General features: G+C 36.3%; 1 protein-coding gene across 1 annotated transcript; it reads right to left on the bottom strand.

Annotated features, from left to right (window-relative positions):
• Window positions 1-4,145: 4,145 nt before the first annotated feature.
• Window positions 4,146-11,201, bottom strand: rem1 (RAS (RAD and GEM)-like GTP-binding 1). Its single transcript, XM_060858390.1, has 5 exons — window positions 11,101-11,201; window positions 10,566-10,885; window positions 9,301-9,383; window positions 6,471-6,678; window positions 4,146-4,474 (listed from the first exon to the last, which is right to left on the bottom strand). The coding sequence occupies exons 2-5, from the start codon at window positions 10,864-10,866 to the stop codon at window positions 4,197-4,199; spliced, it is 870 nt and encodes a 289-aa protein (XP_060714373.1). The 5' UTR covers window positions 10,867-10,885; window positions 11,101-11,201; the 3' UTR covers window positions 4,146-4,196.
• Between the last annotated feature and the right edge of the window lie 537 nt (window positions 11,202-11,738).

Below are 11,738 nucleotides of genomic sequence, written 5' to 3' on the forward strand. Positions count from 1 at the left end.
AAAATCAAATTTTATTTGTCACATACATACAGAGTAAGACATGCAGTGAAATGCTTTGTGTCTGGTCTTTTTCCAGACTGCAGTAGGGTGAAGAGTGTGTGTGATGGGTGTGTGGGGTCATCCACAATGCTGTTGACTTTGTGGATGCAGCATATGGTGTAAGTGTCCATGATAGTGGGAAGAGAGACTCCAATGATTTTCTCAGCTGTCCGCTGCAGGGTCTTGCAATCCGAGATGGTGCAGTTCCCAAAGCACACAGTAATACAGCTGCTCAGAATGCTCTGAATGGTCCCTCTGTAGAACATAGTCAGGATGGGAGGAGGGAGATGTGCCTTTCTCAGCTTTGTAAGAAGTAGAGACGCCAAATGGACACCAAGGAATTTCATGCTCTTGTCAATCTCCATGAAGGATTTGTCGATGTTCAGCGGAGAATGGTCACTCTGTGCTCTGCTGAAGTCAACAGCTATCTCTTTAGTTTTATCAACGCTCAGAGACAGGTTGTTGGCACTACACACCTCCTCTCTGTATGCTGGGTCCTTGGAGTGGCTCGCAAACTTTAGGGGGTCCAGTGATGGTGGTAGCTGGGTCTTGGTGTTCCTCATAATGAGCCTCTTGAAGCACTTAATCACGATGGGTGTGAGTGCGATAGGATGATTGTCATTGAAGCAGGACAGTGTAGACTTCTTAGGCACAGGGATGAATGTGGTTGTCTTGAGGCACGTAGGAACAATGACACTACTCAGGGAAATGTTGAAGATGTCAGTGAAGACATCCGCTAGTTGCTCTGCACATTCCCTGAGCACTCATCCAAGAGCAGCAGACCCAGAGGAATTATGGTGGCTGTGGCTTCCATGAACTCCAACAACCTCAGGCAACTGGGGCAATATTGGGGCATCTAGGAAGAACGCCTTATCTTGTATATACTTTTGAGACCCTTGCCGCAGTCCAGGACTTTAAGCAGATCAATCTGGTATGAGTGCAAAACCACCATGTAGGCTTTATTGCAGACGGGCTTCTAAATGACTTTGACAGCATTGCAGGCTTTCTCCACACTGCAGAGGAGGGAGAGAGTTAGTTAGCCAACCCTGAGTTTGGCTAATGTAATAAGTATTAATTTCATAATTAGTATCTAATTTTAATTATGGTGGAATGCAATGTTATGTTTAAGGGTAACCTTAATTATAGAATGACCCACATTTCATTCAGGTTCAAAATTTTATGATATTTAGTTATACAGGTGTGCATATGAAATAATTATTATAAAGCAAGAACTGTATTTAAAAATTTGAAATTTGTTAATAATGTAAGATGTTTTTATACAGCTGAAACAATTGTCTGGCTGGAAATTCCATTATATTAATATACCAGTCATAAACATAAAAAGATTTATTGTCACAACTCTTTGTGAAAATCCAGCTCAGAAGACAGGGGTCTCTGTTGATAGTATGTTGGTAGTATCTAAATTATCTGAGGAAAAGACTGACCATGTAGTGAAAAGTTTCCATTAGCCAGACTAAATCAATGCTCATAGTTTCCAGGGAGTAGGCACCCCCCCAGCTACATTTGTGTCAGCAACTGAGTGGAAAGTGCTGACCCAAGCACGATACTAATGAAAATACTTTCTTACATTTTACAAGTTACATAGAATTCTGCTATGTACTGGATAAATGTGAACAATACAGAAACTGTAAAGTGTGATTGCACCATGTTAGCTTTTTGGTGGCTAAGTTAGGAAGCACAGCCTAGTCGACAGAAAGAAGGGGCACTGCTATGGATATTGACTTTCACCATTGTTCTTCAGTGACCTGTTTGTAACAGATCAATAGACAACAGATTGTAGTGATAACACACAACAGCCCAAGTAAAGCAAAAAACATTGTTGTATCCTATTAGTCACATTATAACAATGCTTCTCAATCTAAAAACCTGATCAGACATTTTCATATTAGTCATATTAATATATCAAGTTTCTATATTTGCAAAGTGTAATCTATTTAAATGCATAAAACAACAGCAACAAAACCTATAAATAATTAAATACAGTTCTTAGAGGTTGCCAAGAGTCTCTCACTATGGGTTGTTCAGAAAATTGTAATTTTTAATTCTATCCAGTATATTTTTGAAAGTCTGCCCTCTCAAACCATTTGCACGAGTAGAGAAAAATAATGTATGGTCATTAAGTATGCATGCAGAAGATGCACAATCTCTTCTTAACAAAGAAATTAGAGCTAGGCTTTCAATACATGGACCAGCATGCTGTGAAATTTTGTTTATCTATAATATTATATAGTATTACAGTTGAAACCAGAAGTATACATACACTGTATAAAAAGAAATATGACCTTTTTTCTCACTGTCTGACATTAAATACGACTAAACATTTCCCATTTTAGGTCAGTTAAGAGTAACAAAATTATTTCTATTTGCTAAATGCCAGAGACAGATAATTTTTTATTACAAGTCAGAAGTTTGCAGACATTTCCTTAGTTTTTGGTTGCATTGCCATTAAACTGTATGACTTGAGTCAAATATTTTGGGTATATTTCCACAAGCTTCTCACAATAGTCTCACAATAATATCCTTTAACAAGCTTCTCACAATAGCCCCATTTCTCCTGACATAACTGGTGTAACTGAGTAAGGGTCATGTGTCTTTTTATACAGTCTATTTAAACTTCTGATTTCAACTGTTTCAACATTTTCTTATACTTACAATAAACTCTAATACCTTATTCACTGTAACTTCTTAGTAACTAATGTATGCCGTAGAATTAATAATTATTTTCACTATATGGCCAAAAGTACACAGGTAGACACTTTACAATCACACTCATGTATTTGTTAATCATTGCATTGTAGATTTAGTTGTCCTTTTGTTGTTATACAGTAATACCATCCACTCTTTTGGGAATACTTTCAACCAGTAGAGTAGGAGCTGAAGAAAGAATTTATGAGGTCAGGTACTGAATAAATAGGTTCTTAATCTACACATAGATAGTTGTGGGATTTTGAATCCTGCATTCTCCACTACCAAATATTAACTTTGCAGTTATCACAGTAGTTCATTTAAATCGATCCAGAAAGGCTGTAGGGCTGCCTGAATGCAGCAAAGAGTTTGCTCTGCTCACTCCTGAATATACCTTTATGTGTTTGACATATTAACACAGTGTTTTGAGTTGTAATGTTTTAGTCCACCACTTACTGGTTGTTGGCATGCTTAAATATAAAAAATTGTTTATATACACCAGCAGCACAACATGAGAAAACATTCAAAAATAATTCTGGCTTGCTTTTAAAATTCACTAGACACTAGGAGACAGGGCTGACAATCAGAGTGATAGGTCTCAGTCAGGGGTCTATAAACTAAAATCCACTAAAATTCTGTAATGTACAGAAAAGTTATGAAGTTATGAAAATATTGACACATTTATATATGATGGTCAGTATCCACACACTTTTAAACGCCTTAGTTAGGTAGCCTTTTTAGTGTACTGTTCACTGATTCCATCAACAACTGTGATTTTTATCTGGCACTTTTCCTATAATAAATTATAATTTATCCAAATGAGGACTCATCAATAGGATTGGTCAGCCTGGAGAAAATCAAATTTCTGTGGATAGTTACTTAGAAAATATGAAGATGGATTTGCCATGAACAGTTTGGCACTCAAGTCTCCATCAGTGAACAACTGATAGCTTCAACAAGATAGACTTCTAAAACTAGAATGGTCATGCAGTTATTGACTACATAGTACAATAATAGAAGGGAATTTATTATCATACTATCTGGTGCCATCCAGATGAGGATGGATTCCCTTTGAGTCTGGTTTCTTCCTAATATGATCTCAGGGAGTTTTACACTGTTGCCTCTGACTCATTTGAGATAAACTGATCAATCTTGCTCACAGTTTTTTTTTTCCTTTAATTTTTTTGTCTTTCCAATCCAGTATAGCAAACACAGAAAGTCCAACAAAATCACTACATCAAAGTCTACTTAATGTTTAATAGAATTGCTTAATTCAATACTTTTGCTTTATGGCTTCTCATAACAACATCAGTTTATTGATCTAATTGCAATAAGGATTCTCATATGGCATCCATTAAATCCACCATCTTCAAAAGTAAAACAAATAATAAATAATGACAAATACATCCATCAGACTCATAATAGTGTTCAAAACTTTCATAAGTGAAGGCTCACAACACGCCCAGGTCATGGCAGGATTTGGAACGCACTTTCAAGGCCATCTTTTTGTTGTTCATTGCCACCAGTCTGTCAAGGAAGCGGCGGGCCTTTTTGGTGATGCTCTCTTTGCGCTTATAAACGGAGCGCCGGTGTGTGTTGGTCTCTTTGCTATCCCGCCGAAGACGGATCTGCCTCACGATGCCTTCAAACAGCTCTTGGACATTGTGGTTCAATGATGCTGATGTCTCAATGAATTTGCAGTCAAAAACAACGGCACATGCCCGACCCTCTAACAAACAGAACATGGTATGCTATTATTAAAGTAAAAACCCTACCTTACTTTACAAAGAATAGTGTAAAACAAGGGTTTACAACCTTTTTTGGTCTGTGACCCCATGCTAAATGTCCAAAATTCTTCAACCTTAATTTCACATTTTCATGAGTGCATTTACACCAACAGTAATTTAGCACTGGTCTGATAAATATAATGTGCAAATCTGTCAAGCAAGTGTCGCTTGAAAGTTTATGAACCCTTTAAAAATTTCTATAGTTTTGCATGAATATAACCCAAAACATCATCAGAGTTTCACACAAGTCCTAAAAGCACAAGTGAACCCAATCAAGCAAATCAGACAAATATATTACACTTAGAATTTTTTTTCATTCATTCAAAAAATGTTTCAATATTAGATATCTTTGAGCAACAAAAGTATGTTAACCTCTAGAGATTAGTATAGAATTTTAATGTCAAATTAGATTCCATCTGTTTTCGAACAATGGGATGACAATCAGATGTCCCTGAGTGCCCTGTTTTATTTAAAAAACAGGCATATATTAAAGTCTGATGTTTACAATGTGTGTTTGTGGAAGTGGATCATGGCAAAAACAAGGGAGATTTCTATGGACTTTATAAAAAGAGTTATTGTTTAAAAGTTTACAAAACTATCTCTAAACATTTTGGACTCCACAAATCTATATTCAGACAGACTGTATAACTGGAGGAAATTTAAGAGGAAAGTACTAATTTCCATCTGTGAAACATGTTTGTGGTAGTATCATGCTTTGGGCCTACATTGCTGCATCTGGGCCAGGACAGTTTGCCATCATTAATGGAACAATGAATTCAGAATTATACCAGTAAAAGGAAAATGGCAGGACATCTGTCCATGAACTGAAGCTCAAGAGAAAACGGGTCATATACCAAGACAATGACCACAGGCACAAAACAAAGGTAATGTTTTGGAATGGTCAAGTCAAAGTCCTGACATTAATACAAAAGAAATGTTGTGGAAGCAAGCAATTCATGTTAGCCAAAACCCCAGTGTTGAATCTGTTCTATACTGAGACATGGGATAAAATTCTTCCAAGCCGTTGTGCAGGACTGATCAACAGTTACTGGAAACTTTACTTGCAGTTATTGCTGCACAAGGAAGTCACAACAAATACTGAATCATACTAGGTTCACATACTATTGCAAGTCACAGATATGTAATGCTGGACCATTTTTCTCAATAATTAAGGGAAGAAGTATAATATTTATTTGATTCTGTTTACATGCTATTGATTTTGATTTGACTCTTTATTTGATTGTGTTCACTTTGTTTACTTTTAGGACTTGTGTGTAAATCCGGTTATGTTATATAAGTCATATTTATGCAGAAATACAGAATTTTCTAAATGGTTCACAAACTTTCATGCGACTGTATATACAATAATTTTCTTTTCTTTATTTTATTTTGTTTTAGCCAGAAACCATGAGACACACAAACATTATCATTATTTTTTTTAAATATCTACTCTACTAACTTATAGTGTCCAATGTAAAAGTTACTTTAATTAACATGAGACTATAATATATGTGATACTGCTGTGGTCTGGCATAAAATGGAGCAGCAGATCTAATGGAATTTTATGATGATCTTTATTATTATTTTTTATTATTATTATTATCATTATCATTATTATTATTACTACTACTACAACTACTACTACTACTACTACTACTAATAATAATAATAATAATAATAATAATAATGATAGTAATATGCCTTTTTCATTATTATTACATATTACATAATGTTTATGCATAGAACTGAATTATAAATTGTCTCCTGATACCCCATCTGCCACTTGCCTACCTGGGGTTGAGAAACCATTTTCATGTAAATAAGTTAACTATTGCTAGTAAGCATGCACCGATATAATAAAAACTGTAATTTACTTTTCCTTTTGTCATGGAAACAGTTGTTCTTTATACATCACAACACAAAAATTAACATTCTCACCTTCCACTGCTACTTCTCGACAGCGCACCAAGTCACTCTTGTTGCCCACAAGAATGATGGGAATATTTTCAGCCTGACGGATGCGTCGCAGTTGGATACGCAGCTCTGATGCACTTTCAAAGCTGCTGCGGTCCGTGATGGAGTAAACAATGACATATGCCTTCCCAACCTGCATGCAGTAGTCCTGAACCCACTTCTCATCTTCTTCCTGCAAATCACAGACTTTACTATAAATAAAGTTCCTGTGTCAGAAAAGAAGACATGAATATCATCCTTTTTTCACTTTAATAACATGAAGATGCTGAAAATTATAATAAGATTAATAAACTTTATAATTGGGGGGGCACGGTGGCTTAGTGGTTAGCATGTTTGCCTCACACCTCCAGGGTCGGGGTTCGATTCCCGCCTCCACCTTGTGTGTGTGGAGTTTGCATGTTCTCCCCGTGCCTCGGGGGTTTCCTCCGGGTACTCCGGTTTCCTCCCCAGGTCCAAAGACATGCATGGTAGGTTGATTGGCATCTCTGGAAAATTGTCCGTAGTGTGTGATTGCGTGAGTGAATGAGAGTGTGTGTGTGCCCTGTGATGGGTTGGCACTCCGTCCAGGGTGTATCCTGCCTTGATGCCCGATGACGCCTGAGATAGGCACAGGCCCCCCTGTGACCAAGGTAGTTCGGATAAGCGGTAGAAGATGAATGAATGAACTTTACAATTTTATTTTAATCTAGCTGCAATTTCAATCAAATTAAATAAACATTTACTTTTATATATATTCATTTCTATAGCCCCTAAGCTGCACAACAATAGTATTCACAAAATTAAATCTGCTAGTTTATGGAAAGGGGTCCATAGCTAAAAGTTTGAAAAACTTCGCAGTAAGGACTCTACAGTATAGCCAAAAAGGGGATCAAACCTAGTGTCAGGACTCTGCCCAGACGCTGGCCATGTGCCTTTTGTTTATGTTTTTCTGCCCCGCCCCTTGTCTCTTCCTGCCCGCTTCTGCACACCTGTCCCTCATGTGTCTTGATTATTAGTAGTATTTAGTTAAGCCGCGTTGCCTGGTGCAGCGCGGAATCTACTGTTGTCTTGTACTGTCTCGACTTTGTGTTGCTGTTTCATGTTTCTTTTGTTAATTAAACCCCGTTTATTTTGCTATCCTGCGTCTGGGTTTTTTTATCCTTGTCAACAGACACTCAACAGTGGCTAGGCCTATCTGCCTCACAGATGATACAGAAAGCTGGGATCAATAGGTTTGTAATTAGGTCCCAAAGAGCTTAATGTCCTCTGTTGTGCATGGGTCCATATTCCTCTGGATACTTCTGTCCGTTTTGCATTGAATAGACAGTTTTATCAGAATATTTGTTTATATAAGTAATTGCACTTTAACTTGAGTAAAGAATTGACAAAAATGCAAATTCAAATCCATTAAAATGCAACTAAGCAGATGTATCTTCTACTTAAAGATATACAGTGACTATATACATTTGTAGAAAGGAAATTAGTTAATTACACTCTCCAATGTCACCCAGATGAGAGTAGGTTCCCCGTTGAGTCTGGTTACTCCCAAGGTTTTGTCCTAATATCCCATGTCTTAGGGAGTTTTCCTTGCCACCTTTGCCTTCAGCTTGCTCATTATGGTGTTTACAACCCATGAGGTATGGATACTGTTGTGTTAGGTCTTGTATGTGTGTTTAGTCCTTTTGGTTGGTCCACTCTGTTCTCCAGTCTAGGTGTTCCTACTGCTCCCCCCTCCAAGCATTACCATGTCCACCCTCAAGATGACATAATTAATGGGTGGCAGTAAAAATCTGGGATGGAAGCCAAAGAAGACTTGATCCACATTTAGTTGTTATTCTGTTTGGTTTCATATGTTGCCTGTATAGACTACGAGTTTAATATGTCTCTTTGGTTTAGCTGCCTGTATTGCACATAATCTTTATATGTGCTGTAAATATTGATACACAGTATATATTCACCAGTAGTATAGGTTTGATTGCAATTTTTGTTGGGAGTGGTTTTTGTCTTTCTTTTTGAGGTAAGGCAGGTTAGGGAAGCCTTAGCTTTTGCTTGTTCATTTTTTGTATGTTTAGGACAGTTTTTAGCCGCAGTGTGTTTCTGTGTTTTATTTTTTAACCTTGGTCCAACCTAAAGTTTTCACTGTGCTGTGTGTGTATATAGACCAGTATCTCAGTAAAGCACAATATATAGAGTATATCACCTTAACTCACTCTTGTGTTGTGTGACTCATTCCTTGTGCAAGGTGATCGGGGCATCACATACATATTCTGTCCATGTGTTTTTCTCAAGAGATCAATATAAATAAAAATTTTAAACTTTATAATTTTATTCTGAATTTTCATATTAACTTAAAGATGCTTGAAACAATGTCCATTGTGAAAAGTGCTATACAAATAAAATCGAATTGAATAAATACATCCAAATATCCATGCCTGCAGATTTCTTCTGATATTTTGTTCCATTTATGCTAAAAATGTGTGGACTGCTTTATTCAATAACTTGTCAATATTGAGTAAATATGTGTCTTTGCCTACATTTTTATCTTTCATTTTTTCATGTGGTAGAGATGCCTGATGCTAACAAATGATAAACTCTGGACCATGTGATGGCTGTGTTCAAAACCTCCTTAACAAAGCAAATATGATTAAAAAAGTAAACAGTAATGGTTGAGGGTTCTGTACCAAGCATGTCAAATACTTTTGGCAGTAAGGCAACCTCTATTTACACAACATTCTTTCATTAACCTGTTGGCTAATGCATGTGGTGCATTACAGGTTCCATTTTATTTACATAACACCTGTTCAGACATACATACCTGCTTTTCTGCTTCCCATGTGTCCATTACTATGAGGGTGGTTTCTTCTTCATCCACTGTCAGTGTTCTTTCATACATGTTCTCTGAAGAAAAGATATGGTGAACTTAATATCCATACAGTATATTCAAAATAATTTATCTACTTCTTTTCAAAGAAACCTTTTAACTTTTCTAGTGTCATTACTATGTTTCAAACTTCATTGATCCGTCCTCAAGGCATTCACTTCTTTGAAATGTTCTGTTATTTTTCATCTTGGGTAAAACAGACCTTGTCTGCTCTTTCTAATTTAAATCCATTCCATCACTGTCCACTGTGTACTAGGAAGATCTAGATTCTAATTCTAGATGGATTTCACACCTATACTAGTAACTACTATTTATTTTGATACAAGCCTGTGTTGTCCAATAAGTACATACTAATGATATAATTCTTTTAAATTGAAATTTTCACTTAATCTTTATATCACATTACCCTCTTGTAAGGTTACTCAAATTATACTTGCTTTTGAAAAAGTTGTTTAAAAACGAGACAAACAAATAAATAGACCAACAATCAAACAAACAAACCTACATGTCTAATGTGGCACATGTACTTGAACCATACTACAAAGAAGGTTCTTTAATGAACACTTGTGTTATTACAGCTAGCATTCATTGTCAAATTGATCATGCTATCAATGCTTGTTCCTTGTAAAAGGTACACTAATTTATCATCAATAAATAAAATCATTTTGTGATTTAAATATCTTTTTTAATGTGGACACTACTTTTATGAGAATATTTGTGTATATAAGTAATTGCACTTTTAGAATTTGGGTATGTTTACCACCTTAAGATCCTACAGTACAATATCATAATATTAACATTTCCATTGACACATTTAGTACAGATTTATTTTCTAATGATTATTATTTAGAATTATTATTTAAATGTGTACAATAATATGATTTTTTTTTTATTGGAACCATACAGTTTGCCAATACATACATCAATTTTAGACCTACTCTAGGTTTTATTTACTGAGATTTGTATCAAATTAATGTTACTTGTCAAACAGGGTAATAATAATAATAGAAAAAGATACAATAATAATAATAATAATAATAATAATAATAATAATAATAATAATAATAATAATAATAATAATAATCATCATCGTCGTCATCATCATCATCATCATCATCATCATAAATAATAATAATAACAGTAGAAACTCAATGATAAATATAAAAACTTATTATATCAATTTGTTTAAGTTGACTCACCACCTATGCAGTTTAGAGCATCTTTTTCCTGGATTCCAGCAAAGATTCTAGCAAGGCTGGACTTTCCGACTCCATGATCCCCAAGTAGGATGACCTGGTAGAGACACTCATGGCCTGAACTGTCTGACTCCTCCGAATCGGAGGACCAATGTTTTGTGTCTCCAGCCTGGTATGAGGCAGACTGTGCAAGAGGAGGATGCTGAGGGTCTCTGTGCATTACTCTATGCTGAGAGGAGGATACTGGAGTGCTGGCTCTTCTTCTCACCACATCTCTACTCTCTCTTTGTGTATTCAGCATCATTTCAGAAACTTTTGCACACCTTCAGCCAAAAGATGAAAGCACAACTTTGAAAGTCAGCTTTGATAGTCAAAGCTGTACCTTAAATTCAACTAAATATTCTGGCTAATAGGGCTGTCCACAAAAGAGAAAAAAAAAGCACAAATAAAAAGACAAAAACACACACATAACCACATAATGTATTTACTCCTGTGTAATAGAAATAGCAAGTAGATAAACTTATGCTTTTGAAACTACCTGTAAGTAATATGTCTTCTCCTTCTGCCGTTAAAGCGGGACGGGTCTGCGTGAGTGTTGCGGAGCTGCTGCGTACAGGCTGTGATGGATGTAACAGTATAGCCCAGGAGTCATAGCGACAACCCGCAAACTTCCACAACGTTGTTAAAAATGCACGAGTGGAATCAGGGGCTGTTCTTTCTCTCTTTCTCCCTCCCACTTCTCTCCGCCGCTCTCTCGTTTCACGGTCGGCAAGACTAAACAACACATGGGTGAAATCGCCTGTCTTTAAGTACTACATTTTTAGCAGATTGGCTTGTACTCATACATAACGACTTTTTAAACAGTGAATATTACCATGCGAATTCTCGGAGTGAGTATATAATCGCACACGTAATCAAAATCCTTGCATGGCTGGACACCTTATGCCACAGACTAATGTTAATGCTTTCATCTGGTCCTCTTTCTGTTACATAGTTCTGGTTCATCAGTTCTTTTTTATATGGCAGCTCTGAAGATAATTCAGTCCCAGTCTCATGTGGAGAAACGTCCCACTCCAACAAAGTGATGCTGGTCTTCATTTCTTTTTAAACTGTAATGTCTCACACACACACACACACACACACACACACACACACACACACACACACATACACAGA

Source organism: Tachysurus vachellii, chromosome 22, assembly GCF_030014155.1.
Source record: "Tachysurus vachellii isolate PV-2020 chromosome 22, HZAU_Pvac_v1, whole genome shotgun sequence".
In the NCBI taxonomy this organism is placed as follows: Eukaryota; Metazoa; Chordata; class Actinopteri; order Siluriformes; family Bagridae; genus Tachysurus; species Tachysurus vachellii.

Bases quoted from the DNA above. Each gene is read 5' to 3' on its own strand.
- rem1 (XM_060858390.1), bottom strand. From the start codon at position 10,866: ATGATGCTGAATACACAAAGAGAGAGTAGAGATGTGGTGAGAAGAAGA. The intron at 6,679-9,300 runs GTATGTATGTCT...TGTGATTTGCAG, and splicing joins CATGGGAAGCAGAAAAGCAG to GAAGAAGATGAGAAGTGGGT. The intron at 4,475-6,470 runs GTGAGAATGTTA...TCTGTTTGTTAG, and splicing joins TCGAGAAGTAGCAGTGGAAG to AGGGTCGGGCATGTGCCGTT.